The sequence below is a fragment of the Salvia splendens genome, chromosome 3 (assembly GCF_004379255.2).
Source record: "Salvia splendens isolate huo1 chromosome 3, SspV2, whole genome shotgun sequence".
NCBI lineage: Eukaryota > Viridiplantae > Streptophyta > Magnoliopsida > Lamiales > Lamiaceae > Salvia > Salvia splendens.
Genome location: NC_056034.1, coordinates 18636244 through 18653315, shown reverse-complemented (window position 1 = coordinate 18653315; position 17072 = coordinate 18636244). Strand labels below are relative to the sequence as shown.

The 17072-nt window shown below is 37.0% G+C and overlaps 2 protein-coding genes across 2 annotated transcripts; one reads left to right on the top strand and one right to left on the bottom strand.

The window, feature by feature from the left end:
* The first annotated feature begins 3649 nt into the window (after nucleotides 1-3649).
* LOC121794872 (late embryogenesis abundant protein 47-like) lies at nucleotides 3650-4708 on the top strand. Its single transcript, XM_042193248.1, has 3 exons — nucleotides 3650-3830; nucleotides 3955-4230; nucleotides 4312-4708. Exons 1-3 carry the CDS (start codon nucleotides 3687-3689, stop codon nucleotides 4498-4500), a joined length of 609 nt encoding a protein of 202 aa, XP_042049182.1. The 5' UTR covers nucleotides 3650-3686; the 3' UTR covers nucleotides 4501-4708.
* Nucleotides 4709-4883: 175 nt separating this feature from the next.
* Nucleotides 4884-14275, bottom strand: LOC121795346 (serine/threonine-protein kinase EDR1-like). The gene is made up of 13 exons (XM_042193870.1): nucleotides 13806-14275; nucleotides 11729-12151; nucleotides 10000-10103; nucleotides 7948-9041; nucleotides 7644-7684; nucleotides 7152-7220; nucleotides 6578-6678; nucleotides 6364-6442; nucleotides 6184-6282; nucleotides 5946-6014; nucleotides 5780-5829; nucleotides 5366-5542; nucleotides 4884-5290 (listed from the first exon to the last, which is right to left on the bottom strand). The coding sequence occupies exons 1-13, from the start codon at nucleotides 14196-14198 to the stop codon at nucleotides 5179-5181; spliced, it is 2811 nt and encodes a 936-aa protein (XP_042049804.1). The 5' UTR covers nucleotides 14199-14275; the 3' UTR covers nucleotides 4884-5178.
* Nucleotides 14276-17072: the final 2797 nt, after the last annotated feature.

Genomic DNA, 17072 nt, shown 5'->3' with positions numbered 1-17072 from the left:
ATACTACTAAATATTCATAAAATAATAAATTTTATCAAATCAAAATCCAACATCTTAAGAAATTCTCAAATTTGAAAAATCATTCGAATTTTAAATGAATCATGCATCGCTCGAAGGTTGACACAAGTATATAGTATGTAATACTATCTTCATCCATGATAAATTGTCTTAGTGGTGGATAATACGGATTTGAATGTAAAATTAGTAAAGTAAAAGAGAGATATAGAGATTTTAAAAAATAATTAGATTATTAGAGGAAAAATAAGACTAATTTTCATAAAAAGAATATAATGTAAAAGTAGTAGATTAATAGGTTCTTTATTAAGATAATCCTGTATGAAAAATGAGTTTCATTTTTTTTAGAACGTTCATGTTTCCCCACAACTGTCTTAGTAGTAGTATTAGTTTTTTTAGATAAGTTCTCAACAATCTTTAATTTGGTGCCCCTAAAAGTTACACCAAGAAATATAATTATTTCAACCATTTATTTGATTAGAAGGAGAAATAGAAAGACGACATTTGTTACAAAAAATAAATTTCTAGGGAGTAGTATTCTATTTCTAGTGTTTGGTGTAAACATTACTCGTATAATTTATAGGCTTCCCATACTATATGTTGATTTATTTAAACTTAAAAACTTAGTATAGGCTGTAATGTAATCAAACTCAATCAGCTAAATTTGTCATCTGTAATCGAATTAGGATTCCCACAATTCCGCACCACCAAGGTTTAAATTAGAGTTTATGAGTAGTATTTAGTTAAACTTTTGTTACTATTCTTTTATTAGTTAATTTTCAACTAAACTTTATTAATATAATTATAATTTTATTAAGATGAACATACCGTGCATCCAGTTATCCAAGAGTGTATGCAATATGCGAATACATGGACGCTAAATATGTAAAATTATATAACGAAGAAGAATAAATTATGGAAGCAAAAAAATTAAATAGTATCAAAATCCTGTAATAATGGCTAATAAATTTTACGATAGTCGTTATTTGTATTTTAATAAAATCATATTAATCTATAATGAGTAAAGGAGTATGTAAATGGTTCGGATTTTATCTTTGCATCTCTAAAACTTTCTCTGCAGAGTCTAATTAATAGCGTAGCTACTAGTATAGAATTTTTTTGTTTGACCTTTTATTTAACATAATGATCCTGAGCCGTCAAATACCTTTTTTTTTTATAATTTCTACTATTTGCTCATTACTACAGAAAATATATATGTACGGGATTGCTATTTTTATTAATATTTTATACATTTGCCAATTAGTAACGTAGCTTGGTCCTCTTATATTACTTATAGCATCATACTCCAAAACTAAGACTAAATCTACACTCTTAGATTTTGAAATAAATGGATGAGATTAAACCTCATGAATTTTTATAAATAGTAGACAAAATATCAACAAAGGGGTAAGATCGCCATTTAGTTAACATATTATAATTTTCGTGATTTTTTTTACATTAATATAGTGTATTACAAATATCAACACAGTGACATGCGAATCTCAGCACAAGTACCAGAAACTATCAACACAGTTTTATTGATATTGTACGTGCATAATATTGAGATTTGAGATTGTTTGATGCATTTATTGATAAAAAAAATCTACTCCATTCGTTTCTCCATAGTTGGGTCATTTTTCCATTTTCGGAAGTTCCCTCATAGTTGAGTCATTTCTCTATATAGTAACTTTTTTCTCTTTCTTACCTCTACTTTATTCATTTTCTACTTTATTCTCTCTACTTTTTCCATCTCTTACTTTTTTATCTATTTATTTAACACATTCAGCATCCATTTTTTAAACTCCGTGCCGAAAAGTTTTGCCTCAACTATGAAGAAACGGAGGGAGTATTTATTCACATATACTCCCTCCGTCCAAAGATAAGTGACTCACATTCCTTTTTAGAACGTCCCAAGATAAGTGAGTCATTTGCTTTTTTTGGAATTCTCTCTATTACTTTTTCTCTCTACTTTATTAACTCTTTTATTTTATTCACTTTCCACTTTACTAACAAAACCTCATTTTCTTAAATCTCGTGCCGAAAAGTTTTGGCTCACTCATCTTGGGATGGAGGGAGTACGAAACTGAAATAAAATTATCAAATTTCATCATTCGAACGTTGTCGAAACATAAGCAATTGAGATCTCGTTAGAATCTTTATAAAATTATCTTTAATTTGATATATTTTTTGCAAAAAAAATAATTTAAACAGAGAGAGTTACGTAAATTTAAAATTTTGAGATGATTTTGAAGAGAGAGAAAGACGTTAGTTTTAACTACTATATTTATAAATTGACATTAATACCCTTTGAATTTATTTAATTATTATTTAAATTTATATTATAATTCACTTGTTATTATTTCAATCACTAGATGTCATCATCTAACGGTTAGGAATTGGTCTCAATTTTAGATTACTAATTAGTTAGCAATTGATCTCCACGCTGCAGCTAATAGCTATGCATATATATCTACGGGTGAACCTTCGATTTTCAGTTTAATTTATTGTTCGAATCAAAATGAAAAATTAGATTTTTATGAAAATTAAAATCGAATTGAACTTATTCGAAAAATGAACTAAAAATCAAAATCCAAACTATATAACCAATCCAATATAAAAAATACATCATATCCAATTTCAAGAATAAAATTAATTCGAAATAGCACAAATCATCCAATATTAATCAATATTATATTATATCCAGTTTCAAGGATAAAAATAATACTCCTACTGTATATTTTTATTTAAAAAAGAACAATAACTTATTTACTAGAAGAACTGCTATCTTTCTATATTAAACTAATAGTAGTATATTTTAATAAATAATTATTACTACTACTACTTTTTATAAAAATAAGATATTAGTCCCTATTTAAATTAAAAATGTATCTGTATTAACTTATTTTTATTAACATTTGAAAATTGTTGGGGATTATAAAAATAATAATCATGTACAAGATTTGTAATAAAATCCACATAAATTATTTGTCAAAAATTTCCCTTTTCTCACTTTTCCACACACAATTTGCTGCAAGGATATAGAGCCATATAGTATGATTCTCGTGTCTGCACGGAATCACAAACAAGCTTAACAAAGTTCGCTACATGAATCTTCCAATTCTAGTTAAATGTATATAATTAGTTCTTATAAATTATAATATCCACCATTAGACAATAGTACTATTGTATTGTTTGTCTGGGAATGTCCACTATCATCTGATTATCCACCACACTGCAAAATTGTTGCACTTTCCGAAAGTAATATAAACAGATAGTTATAAAAAAAATTGTTTGAGAGTATGATATTTTTTAGCAATTACTAAAATGTCTTTGTTTTTCAATAATTAGCTCGTTAATCTAAGATAATCCATTACGAAAAAAGTGAATGTTTAATAGTAGTACTATGATTTTTCCAATTTCTTGTAATATACATATATTCCTCCCAAGATTATTTGTTTCCATTGAATTTTTGGGCCATACACTCTCTCCTTCATTTCCCACCAAAAAAAAACTAAAATGACTATTGATAGAACATATACATAGTTGGAGGTTTCCCCACCTTAAAAGACACCCTATATAACCAACTTGTACATGCAGCCATGCAAATTGTATAGATATGTTGGTATCCAAAGAATCACATTCCAAAATTGAGGAAGAAAAAATTTGAAAAGATGAACCAAGAACAACCAAGCAAGCATGTTCAAGACACAATTAACGAATTTAATGCTCAAGAAGCGGCCACCCATCCTCAAACCTCCTCTCGTAAAGCTCATAGCAATGTCGTCGCTAGCCAGAAAGAACTCGTTGGCGTTCAGGTATTATTATTTTTTTTTTGGTAAAGCAAGCAGGCTAAGCCTGAAGCGTTCAGGTATTATTTACCAATTATGCCAATTCTTTTGTTTTCAAAATTACTTTAAGATTCCAATTTTGTTATTCAAGGGGATCAAGGAGATCGAGTCAAGCCCACTAGGGTCACGGACAGAGCAGCGAGGGGAAATCACCATCGGTGAAGCACTCGAGGCAACTGCTCTCACGGCTGGCCACCGCCCTGTTGACTACAGCGACGCTGCCGCCATACAGGCCGCCGAGGTTAGGGCCACCGGCCGTACCAATATAGTACCGGGCGGTGTCGCTGCGGCTGCTCAATCCGCTGCTACTCGCAACGCTCGGTTGGCTAACGATGAGGACAAGACCAAGCTCGGAGAGATTCTTTCGGTCTCTCCTCTTTCACTCTCATCAAATCAAATGATACTTCTACAATGAAATAAATTACATATAATAATGCATTGCATGCAGGATGCAACTTCAAAGCTACCGTCAGACAAGCCGGTGACGCGCAGAGATGCAGAGGGAGTGATCGGCGCTGAGCTGAGGAACGATCCTAACCTATGCACCCGCCCGGGTGGCGTAGCAGCCTCCATCGCTGCTGCGGCCAGGCTTAACCAGACAAATGCTTCTATAAATAATCAAAACAAAACCAACTAGTAACACAAAACTTCTAATTTAGCCATCATTTACAAACTGCAGGTGGCCTAAATATGAAACAAAGATCATAGTTGGTTTTCTTTCAAGGGATTGTGTATATATTTATTGTTATTATTTTTAGTTTGGCTTTATTTGATATATGTAGTGTATATACACGCCATCCTTGGCTTGTTCTTCTTCCTTTGTTCATCACTAGTGTTTTCAAGTTTGTATAATTCAACATTTTTCTATGTATTGACTAATTGTCATTGTACTTATTATGTATAGTTGAACAAGAAATTGTTTTTGTCTGCTGCTTATTATGAGCCTTTTCAAATGAACACATGTTGACAAAGCAGTATCACATGAAGTGCAGGAAAATGATGAAGGGAGATTCTGTGCAGTGTCAAGAAATAGAAGATGAATGATAGGTAGCCTGAAACAAGAGATGGTTGCCTTGCCACAACCAATATATACATTACAAGGCCATTGGGTAAGACTAGACTTATATAATATATCTGACGACTATACTGTACAATAATGCCACAGCCCAAATACAGATTATTTTCCACTTGGGATTCTTTGTTTTTCTTTCTTTCAACCATGTTCATAGATATACATTTACAGATCAAAATCCCATTCACTTGGTCACATCATTTTGCTATACTCACACTTGTCTTGTGCAAATAAAAAAAAGTCTTAAGGTGTAGAATTTACTTGTGGTTGCTCTACATGTGAAGAAACAACAAGCCGCTGCAAAGGCTTTAGCGCCACACAGAGCTGGGCAAAAGAGGGTCGCAAATTCGGATCCCTGGCATGGCAACAGGCCAGGTGGAAATTAGTACGTATAAGAGATGAACATAATGAAATATTCACAAATACGTACGTCTGCCAACATTCCCATATTATCCTTCCAACAAGGGGATCAACGTCTTTTGGTATATCAAGACGACGGTTTTGGAAACCTACTGCACCTACAACTTGCATAGGATTCATTCCGCTCCAAGGCAATTTGAGTGTTGCCAGTTCCCATAGAATAATACCGAAGCTATATACATCACACCTGTTGACACTCGCACCAGGTCAAAAGAATGGCTCGTAAATATTTTTAGTAGGAGTACTTCATTGATACAATAACAAGTTAAATTTGTCTATTACTGCATTGTTAGTCGATCATTTGGCCACCAACGTTTCATGAGATTAGGATTAGATTTTTAGTCGCTACGTAGTCACCAAAGCAGCATAGAACATCACATATTGGATATGACTGCAAATGTAGAAAGATTATAAGCATACTTACTTTTCATTTGAAGGCTCATTTCGAAGAACTTCTGGAGCCATCCACTCGGGCTTCACCCCAAAAGTCAATAAATACAAGAACACAAAAATGTCAGATAAAGAACAACATATATCATATACTAACATTGATTGCTGAAGAAGGCATTATTAGCTAGGGCGAAGCTCACCGTTCCAGCAGTAGACTTAGATGACAAAAATGTATTGTGCTTCAAGCGTGACAATCCGAAATCACCCACCTGCATCACATTTCATATACAACTAAAACACCCAGCCACCAAAAATAAAGACCTGCCCATGGGTTTTGATTTATAAAAGATTACTAGACTTAAAAAAAATGATAAATTCATGGGCTTGAACTGAATTTATACAATTCGCGATGAGTACGTAATCCACAGGATGATATACCTTGACATTCCAGTTATTGTCCACTAAGAGATTAGGAGATTTTAAATCGCGGTGGACTATTGTCGGTATACTTGTGTGTAAGCAGTTCATGCCTTTAGCCTACAATATGACCTCCAAACATTTGTATTGACAAAAACAGGAAAATAATGTGAAAAACATATCCAAGTTTGACATCTGTACCACATCCAGAGCCATTTTAATCCTCCTCTTTTCATCAATTTGACAATGAGGGCGATGAATGATCCGGTACAAGCTTCCACTGGAAAACAAAAAAGTGATATAGGAAGGATCAGTCCACTGATATGATTACTAGAAAAATGATCCTTAATGGTTAAATGCTAAAGCATAACATCATCCACAGGAATAAGGAACAACTACAGTAGAAGCAACATACCGAGGCAGAAACTCAGTAATGATGGAAAGGTTTGGTGGGCGAGTCACTGCCCCCATAAAAAGAACTACGTTTGGATGGCGTAACCTACGCATTATCCGTACCTGAAATACAAAAGCCACATTTTGTGAAGTAATATACTAGCACACAATAGTTATTACATACAGCTTTAAGAAGAAACTCAAGAGGGTAGCAGCAAACAGAAAGGTGACTTGGTAGCATAACCAATTGTTAACTCTATGTAAGTTTACAATGTCTATTCATGTCAAACCATTGAGGAACAAGAAATGCCCAGGAAAAACCATATTGCCATTCATGATGTTGAAAATGCTGTACACTCAATATAATCCAGTAATTAGTTACACCAGCATACGTAATGATTTTGACGACTTCTGGATTTTCTTCAAGGAGTTTTTGTGTTCAGTGGGAGGCAATGTACAAGAAATTTAATCAGTTATCAGTAGAAGATATGCTCAAAATCCTTTGGGGGTATCGCTGCACTAATCTAACAGACCGGTCTCTCAACTGTACCAAACATTTCAAGTTTACAGGAAAATCAAGGAAAGCAGGTCCTTACTTCTCTCTTGAACTCGTCCAAGGCAGCACCTGAGAAATCTTGGTCAAGAAACTTCTTCACAGCAACTTCCTGTTGACAAAACAATCCAGATTCAGGGTTCAATATGTTCAAAAATGACTTTACTGTATATCTACCAACCAGAAAGCTATTAGAAAAGTAAGGGATAGAGCATAAATTCCGCCCCTGCTATACCCAACACTACAGAGAGACCAATCAAATTACATGCCAATGTGAGGTTTTACAAAACAGAGGAACAAACTTGTATAAGTTGTATTAAAAAATCAATTATCTCAACAAGGGGCCATGTATTTACAATGCTTAAACAGGTCTTAACAATTACTACAATCAAGCAAGGGTTATTATCAAGCTATTAAAGTAACAAATTTTCTGTGCCCCAGAGCAAACCTGCCTGGTCTTATTAGACCTAAATGGGAATATGTTAATATATGTTTTTGATAGTTGAAAAAGTTCAGAATGATATCGACAACTTACAGTGCCATTCCAATCAGCATGGTAGACCTCTCCATAGGAACCTGAATAAGGTACACAGTGATTAGACATAAATCATACATATGAGAAAAATTATGAAGGACGCCTACAAAACTTAGTAGATGATACAGAAACAAAGAAGAGAGAAGACAGAAGGAGCCAGTACCCAAGCATTATGATGATGATTACAGTTTTAGGAAGTGCAACCACAGCCCAGATCATGAGCACAAAGAAAGATTTCATAGATACTTAAAACTTAAGGCATGTAACGTTGCAGCAGATAAAAAGTGGTAGACAACTACATTACCTAGTCCAATCCTTTCACCTAGGACAAGATCTTCCCAGACGATTTCACAATCAACAACATCATCAATCTCTGTATCAGCATGATTAGTACCAAGATTGAGTGAATTGCTAGAACCTTCATTTCCCTTCATTTTCATATTTGCCATGCTTAACCTGTCTGGCAAAATTTTCTTTTCCCCATGCAACCTAGTTATGACATTCTCGCTGTCTCCTACTTTAGCCTCTTCATTCTTAACATCCTCCCTGAGATATGTTTCACTATTATTCAAACTAGAATCTTTCCCTGGAGGCAATTGACCATGTCCACTTTCACCAGATGCTGACATAAAATTGTTATTATATGTATCGTCACGTCTATCTGCAGAATTAATTAAGGATTTTTCAGGAAACTTAGAGGCTTTGGCTGGTGGTTTTGAACTTGTGGAAAGGACTGATGGTGCATTTCCTTTCTTAGTTCCTGCATTGTTCTTCCCAGATGATCCTTCTAGAAAACCAGATTCGTTTTCTTTAGGAACGTCATTCCACGCATGACGATTTTTCCACATCAAGGGTGAGGGAGGGCGGCCACTGATAAGATTGTTCTTTGAAAATTGCATTTTTCCAGCTTCATTTGAAATATCATTCTGTACAACTGTTTTGCCAGATCCTTTTATTTGGAAGGGATTCAGATCAGCAAAAAGATTTTTTGGGTCTTCAGCAGTTTTTGGGCTGTATGGAACCACATTTACATTTATCCTGGCACCATCACTAACTAAGTTTGGTCCACGGCCCCCTTTATATAATGAACTTCCGATTCCCTGTGACACACCATGGCCCGACTGATTAGCAGAAGGCACATTATCATGAAGTCCAGAAGTCCCTACTCCATCATTAGCACTAGCATCTGTAAGAAGTGCTTCTGGCTTCCAGGATGTAGCACCCAAGGGAAAATTATATCCACCCAAATAACCAGGCTGAGTGGATGAAACTCTAGGGTCTGCACTGGGAAGCCTACTTGACTGTGTACTGTACGGCTTCAAAGGAGTATCCCTTCCACTAAGAGCATCGGCAGGGATTAGTGTCCCAGGAGCTCCCATGAGATCAACCAAGCACTCACTGCACCAGAAAAATGATTTACTTCAAGTAATATGTAACAGGAACATATGTAATAATTGACCGATAAAGTATGCAAACCACATTAGCATGCCTAGGAGTATAGTGAGTGGATGATATGTGAGATTCAAGAAGAATATTCAACTATACACATGGTTCTTTAGCTGACAATAAATTATCACTCCAAGAAACAAGAATTTAACCCCTCAACATAGTTAACACTTACAGATGTTAAACTGCCCGTGACTCGATGAGCTGACCCAACTAACATGAGAATTCTAGGGTTAGGTGCACAATTGTCTCAGCCTATTTAATGTGAACAGAATATAAGACGGACCTTTTAAACAGGAGCTTGTTAATACCTTCCCGAAAACCAAAGATTAGCCCATTTGACTTGTTTGAGTCATCCAATAGTGGCCCGTTTAACTACAACCTCATAGGGTTTAGGTTCACAAATTTAGAAACCATTTTAACTGAAGTGATTAATCAGAGCCTGTAAGGTCCAAAGAGCTATGGCTGGCTTGCTCTAGATTAAAAGGAAGAGAATGGGCACACCACAATTTTCAAGATTTCCTGAGTTGAGAAAGGCATCTATAGGTTTCCCTATACACAATATAGTTTTCAATTGGCTATATTATCACAAGATTTACTACAAATGGTTCCCTCTTTCATAATAAACCGCTCTTCAACATTATAAGAGACGACAAGGTTCATCTCATCCAATCAGGATTTAAACAAAAGAACCATTATCTACAATAAATACTCCCTCCGTCTCAAGCTACTTGCTCCATTTCCTTTTTTTCGGCAAAAACTTTATCTTGTCTCTTCCTTTATTCTTTCTTTCTCTTTCTTACTTTGTTCTCTCTTCATTAAACCTTTAAACATCAACTTTTAAACTTCGTGCCCAAAAGAAATGCATCAACTAGCTAGGGGTGGAGGGAGTATATATTTGATATGTTACCTATCATCATGTAGCTTTATGATGTTAACAGCATCATCCTCAACACCAGTGTAATGACTACCCTTCACTAATCTGCAAGGTATTCCAACACTATCAGCTAACGCCTGCATCCAAAAAAATAAATAAATAATGGAACAGCTCAAATGCAAAAAAAAAATTGATATCATTATAGCATAATAAAGGGTCTTGAGCACTTCCTTTTTGCCCTTATGGACAGTATAAAGCTTTCGAGTTGAACCCATGCAAGCCTTTCAACAAGAACAAAGAATCCATTATTTGAGTGGAAAAAGAAACCTATCTATCATGCTAAATCCTTGACAAAACTTCACTGTCAAACTCTGGAAGAAAGGAAACTCCATTGGCTAATTGCCAACCTTTCAATCCAAGTTTTTATATAACTGGCAGATTATATGCATTGACAAAGATTGTTCCACATCTTATAACACAAGGAAATCCAGAACAACCAGAATTCATGATACTTGTTAGCGTCTTAGATCACATTTTAGTTAAACGTGGGAAAGTCTTTTCAAAGAAAGTATCTGCGAGTTCAAATTAAGGTTATATGCTCTAGTTTGTAGGTAATTAATATTTATAGCCTACCTTTGGCTGCATTATGAAGGCTTCTCATGCCCTCATCTAGAAAATGTTCAGAAAATGTTGAATGTGTCTTTAACTTCCAACTTCAGAAAATTGTGAACCAGTCAAATGTAAAAACTGCCTCAAGTACAATCTCACAATTCCACACATTACAACTATCTTGATGAGACCTTGCCACCTTGGTGAAGACAAACTAAAACTATTTCAAAGAAAAATAAAAGTGGATCTACTAAATTTCTTAGAAAATGTACTATCGAGTAAAGGTTATTTTTGGATAAAGCTGTATTTACTTATCAAAGAAAACAATGTGGCATTGAGTGTCAACCTCTATTTTTTTTCCTGACGAAAATATTTGTTTGAGTATGTAAATAAATTGCAAATATGATCCAAGTAATAAAGGCCCAAGTTTCTTTTGGGTCCCAACTCCAATAGGATCACCATGCTCACCATGCTTTGTTAGCCCATACTGCTCCAGAAAAAATTCCTATCGTTAAAAAGAGAAATGCCTCAAGGAAGCCAGTATATGACCTTGTTTTAGAACCTTTGGCCTCGCAGTTACTTCATCCCCAACTCCAGCACATGTCTCTATGAGTCACTCGTAATTTCACCAGCATTTTCTGTTCCTAGATCCCGCAGACCCCAAGCAAGTATCCTGTCACCAAACTACTTTGGTGCATCATTTTCACCTCAAATCCAAAATCATTTTCACCTTATTTTTTTTAAGAGCAGGCAAAACAATTTAGAAATCCAGAAAAATGCGTTGGCTCAACAGCTCATAGCTTCTAGATGGTGTGTTGTTTTAATTTAGTGTTTTACACAAATCCTAAGGTTTCACACTCCTGACTTACTAAAGCAATACTTTCTCCTCCTATTTGACATCATAGTTGAATTCAAAACCATGAATCAGAGTTCAAGTTCACCTAAAAAGAAGGAAGGGAAACCTTTTCCTTTTTCAAGCCTAAAAAGAGCACCTAAAAGACTTTTCTAAAATGATCAGCAATACTTCATCTACCTATGCAATGGATATGCACCACATGTCACTTATGACTTATGTACCGCCACAGGAGGTATACCTGCCACTGGTATAACAGAGAATAAAAGAGTAAAATAATACTTAAGAATTTCATCTTGCCTTGAAAAGCAATGCTCGGTGACGTGAAAGGCCAATTCTTAAGGATCCAATAGGCAGCACACTGGTGTGGAGAGATGTTCTCAACTTCATACTTCTTTCAATCCATTTAGCCAAAATGACATTCGCATCACGTACAGGACCACCTAAATGTTCTGTAACAAGTTCAGCCAGTCTCTGTATGAGCAGATTGATCTCAGATGTAGGGCAGTCTAATTCAATGCAGTGTGCTATCTGCATCAGCTCCTCCAAAGCTGGGTCTATTTTTCTGTTTACAATGACAACCTCATAATCAGAGGCCCCAGTATCGCTTTCAAGATCTGTAAGAGAAGGCATGTTCCCTCGAGATGCTGGATCAGAAGATAGATTATATACATCATAGAACCCATCCACCACTCTCTCCTCAAAGTCGAGCACACCAAAATTCTGACAGGAGATGAAACAAACACAAGTTGACATCACAAAAATGAAGTTCAGTTTTTGTCCAATTTAGAATAATTTTAGCAGTAAAAGAAATAATATAAAAAATTCAAGAGCCACACAATACAATGAGCTATAAAAAAAGGCAATTGATATCCTATAGGATCTGGACAGAGGCCCTGTATTAAAGCCAGTGATGTGCTCCAAATTGAGGCCGAAAAAACTTATTGAAAGCATAAATTGTCGCTTAGCACCACTACAATTGCACATATTGTTCAAAGAATGGTATATTGCTTGCATTTTAACATATAGCTCTACATAGCAACCAATTTCAGTTTGCCACTTATACATCTTATTATACTAGATATCAGTGATCATGTTCACGGAGGGGATGTTCGGTTTGCAAGATTGTATTTCGCGATTAAAGATTGTATCTCGGGATTATCATGTGATAATTAGTCATAGCCAACCCCCTCCAACTAAAATAATCTCACAAATTAATCCTAGATTATATATTGGTACTATTTTATCTAGGAAGCCGAACACCACCGGAGATTATTTTAACTTCCCAAACCTGCTCTTTTCAATTTAAACACTTATAATAAGAAAATGTGTTTGTTTTATTTGTTCTATCAACACTTACTATTTTAATCATACATTACCATTACAGAGAAAAATACCATCTAACCTTTTATCTGTTGATGTTAATTAATAACTACAGTGTAAAAATATGTCTCAAAATATTACAGTATTCATGCTAACATAAAAAATACTCACCACTTGTCAATTTACTAACTAAAAACAAAACTAACAGAATGCAAAGGCAACCACCAACATTGAAGCAATATACTACGATATATATCATGATCATCCCTAAATCAAAAATTCAACCTAAATTGTATATCGTCCACAATCAGAGTATATTGTGTTATTTAGTCTCTTGTGATGTTCTAAAAGCACTGACATGTTAATCACAAACCTCAATGACCTCATATAGAACTATACCGGGCAGGCAAAATCTCATAAATTATCTCAAGATTCATTTGTGTTGATGTTGCACACTTGCATTTTTCTGATGTTGCACACAAACCATATCTACATATACATATATTGTTGAACATCTTATTATGGCATGCAAGACCAGATTTTCTTCTCTATTCATCAAGAAATGGAAAGAAAACAAAGATAGCACACCCAAGTTTTTGACATATCAAAACACCTTACAGCCAGTGTTACCATGATCCGGTAACTAAAAAGTACCAAAATCAATTGGATTAGTACATTTTCAATCCAAAGGCATCAATTGGGTCAGAGACATTTAACAGTAGCCTTAAAGATCATATCATACACTGCAGTTAACCTTCTTCCTACCCCGCTTCATCAGAACAAAAGAACAAACCCGAATAACCACCTTTAAAAGTATACACTGATGAAATATCAAAATCAAAAAATCATCCACAAGGAATGAAATTTTAAGAGCAACGAATTATAAATTTAGTATATATGCTCCCAGATAGAAGCAAACACTGGTCTTTAGTAAATTAAATTAACAGGATGATTGAACCCTTCAAGTCTCGAAATTATCGCCATCCGGATTATGAAATTGGACACGTATTTTCAAGGGCGCAATTAGGGTCAACAACAAGTAAAGCGAACTAACCCAGTAGCGGCGGGACAACAAATCCGCAGCAGCCTCGCCGTTATCCGTGATGCGGATCGGGGCTTTTTCCGGGTCAATTAGGGCCGAGTCCTGGCCAGACGACGACACGCTCAGAGCTAGCGCCAATTGGACCTGGTACTCCTCCTCGGAGGCATAATAATCCTGCTGTGTGTGGTGCTGCAGGCTATTATTACCCTCGCTAGCAGCACCACCACTACTGAGAGCAGCTGAGACGGCGGGGGTGCTGGTGGCAGCGGTGGATGAAGCGGCGACGGGAGAAGAGGAGGCAGCGCGATTATCGGAGAAGGGCGGCGACTGAGGTGGTGGCGGTTGTTGAGGGGTCTCGTTGGAACGATTCGGGTGGTGATGAAGCTTCTTGAAAATGTGTTTCATCTTCGCTCGCTCTCTCTCTCTCTCTCTAAGCTGCTTGTGAATTGATTAGAAAATGTGAAGCGATGACTGTAAATGAATGGTGCTTTGTCAAAAGAAAGAAGAAGAAATAAATTACGCGCTAATATTGGGATAAATTCATACAGTTTTCAGTTTTGTGTGTTCAATTGGGCTGGACAGGCCCGGTAAGGCCCGACTAGGTTAAGACCCAATGCTCATCATATCTGAAGCGAGTTGGGTTGGGCCGAACTTTTATTAACATATTTTGCATCCAGCCCAGCCTTGTATTTTCTAATTTCTGTATATAAAAAGATGCAAAAAATATTATATATAACATGTATTCATGTCTTATTTCCACTAAAAGTTTAAGTTGACTTTGTACTAGTATAAAGTTTTTCCCTTCACAATTTTATTTTTTTATGTAGAAGTGCATAACTAAAGAAAGAATCAATATTATTATTTTTGTAAGTAGATAATATTGTTGATATTATATTTTTAAAACTAGAAGTATAGAAACTAATAAATTTTAAAAGTGTTATAATTACTCAATAGATATTAGGTTTTGAATACCATCAAGACACGAATAATGTTTTTATCATAGCCATCTTTTATCATGGATAAAAAATAAATTAGATAAATTTTGTGTTCTTTTAAAATATCATTAGTGTTTTAATTGATTCTATAATTCTATTCAACCTACTTTTATTCTGAATTGCAACATAATTGAAAAGTCTATGCTTCTAAAATCTTCCATACGATAAAAAAATAATGCATATGTTCCTTCATAATTGAGATGAAACTTTTTGATACGGAGTTTAAGAAATGGATGTTTAATGTGTTAAGAGCATCCACAACGCGCGCCACCCGCGTTCCGCGTTTCGTGCCGGAGGAACGAAACGGGCGCGCGACGCGTTGCGGACATGCGTTCCGTGCCCAGGCCGTGCCCATGCCGTGCCGTGTACCGTCGTCGCGAGAAGCGGCACGGCTTGCGTCGCCACGCGCTTCGGCGACGTGGCGCGCCCCTGCATCGTGCGTGACGCCCACTCGCCGGCCCGCGAGTGGGCATCGTCATTTATGACGCAATAAATATTTTTTTAATTCAAATTTATAATAAAAAAATTAAAAATGTGTAAACAGTAATATTACCGTTTTATATCCGTTTTTCCTTTTTTTATTATTTTTTATTTTTTTACTCTATAAATACTCCTAATTCATCCTCATTTCACACACAACTACACATCTATTCGTCCTAAAATCAACTTCATTTCCTCTCCAATTTTCATCTAACATCTCATTAAAAAATGTCCGGCGACGGCAACTCCGGCGGTGGCGGCTCTGGCGGGTGGGATCTCAACACGTTTACCGATTGGGATACCATGTACAACACACTTGGTGGTTCCGGTTCGTCGACGCCGGGCACGGCGGGTTCGGCGACGCTGGGTGGGTACCAACCACCCACGTAGATGCATACGCTCGACCCTCCGCCCCCCGGTATTCGCAGGGATTATCCCAGATCCGGGAGGATTTCCCCGTTGAACCCACTCTGGGAGGAGGCCGAGGCGGGCGAGGAGGAGGAGGAGGCCGAGGCGGTGGAAGCTCCAGGGCGGAGTCGGAGGCGGGCGAGGAGGAGGAAGAAGAAGAGGAGGATCTAGGCCGGCATCCGTACAGCAACAACGAAACGATGGCTGTGTACAATGCCTGGATCACCGTCTCGTACGATCCCATCGTCGGGAATCAACAAGCCCACAAGCGCTTCTGGGAAAAGGTCACCGAGATCTACCACCAGATTAAGCTGAAAGGCTCCCGGAAGCACACATATATAATGCTCCGCTCTCACTTTGGCTGAGTCGACAAACAGGTCAAAAAATTCTGCGGCATCTACTCGAACGAAGTGGCACACTACCAAAGCGGAGCTTCGGGAGCCGACATTCTGAGGGCGGCTTTGCGCGTCTACAACCAGGACACCGGCAAACAATTCAGATTTGTTGATGTTTGGCAGGCTGTCAAGGACGAGGAACGGTGGGCCAGCGGTGTCCGCTCCAGCTCGGGCTCAACCTCGAAGCGCACGAAGCACACTGCGAGTGGCCAATACTCGTCTGGTGACACCGGTGAGGGCAGCCGCTGACAAGAGGGTGCACCGTAGGAGTTTGCGGGTACGGCCGGCGATGACGAGGGATCCAGTCGTGCGCGCCGTCGGCCGCAATGGATGAAGGCGGCGAAGGCGGCTAGAGCGAGGAAGGGCCGAGGCGAATCAAACCAGGCGGGCTCGGGGGGAGGCTCGAACACCCTTATGGTGGTGTACATGACCGCCACAATGGCGGACACTTCCCGCTTCTCGCCCTCCCAATACGAGGCCTGGTGGAACGGAATTGTGCATATGGCAGCACAACTTGGCCTTCCGACTCCCCCTCCACCTCGACCGCCTTCGGGGGATGATTCGCCGGCGGAGTAGTTTTTTTATTTTCTTTAAATTTGTATTATAAATTATGCAACGTTTAATTTTTTAGGATTTTAATTGTGTGTTTTTTATTTTTTAGAATTTGAAGTTGTAATTTTTTTATGTTGTGTGTTTTTAATGAAGTGTGTTTGTTTTAATTGAATTGGGTTGGAAATAAAAATAAAAAAGTGAAATTGAATAAATAGTAATTTAAGGAACGGTTAAGAAACGGATAAGGAACGGAGGGTTGAAGGTTCCGTTCCTTAGTTAAGAAATGGAGCTAAAAAGTACAGTGTGACTCACAAATAGTAGTTTAAGGAACGGTTAAGGAACGGTAGGGGAACATCGTAGTGGATGCTCTAAGTAGTTAGATAAAAAAGTAAGAGAAAGAGAAAGAGAAAGAGAAAGTATAGATAATAGAGTAGCTAGAAAGTGAATAA

Excerpts from the sequence above, each read along its gene's own strand:
- LOC121795346 (XM_042193870.1), bottom strand. The coding sequence starts at position 14,198 with ATGAAACACATTTTCAAGAAGCTTCATCACCACCCGAATCGTTCCAAC. Across the intron at positions 6,679-7,151 it reads TGGACGAGTTCAAGAGAGAA|GTACGGATAATGCGTAGGTT; the intron begins GTAAGGACCTGC and ends TTTGTATTTCAG. Across the intron at positions 5,830-5,945 it reads CTAAGTCTACTGCTGGAACG|CCCGAGTGGATGGCTCCAGA; the intron begins GTGAGCTTCGCC and ends TTTGGGGTGAAG.
- LOC121794872 (XM_042193248.1), top strand. The coding sequence starts at position 3,687 with ATGAACCAAGAACAACCAAGCAAGCATGTTCAAGACACAATTAACGAA. Across the intron at positions 3,831-3,954 it reads AAGAACTCGTTGGCGTTCAG|GGGATCAAGGAGATCGAGTC; the intron begins GTATTATTATTT and ends TTGTTATTCAAG. Across the intron at positions 4,231-4,311 it reads AGCTCGGAGAGATTCTTTCG|GATGCAACTTCAAAGCTACC; the intron begins GTCTCTCCTCTT and ends CATTGCATGCAG.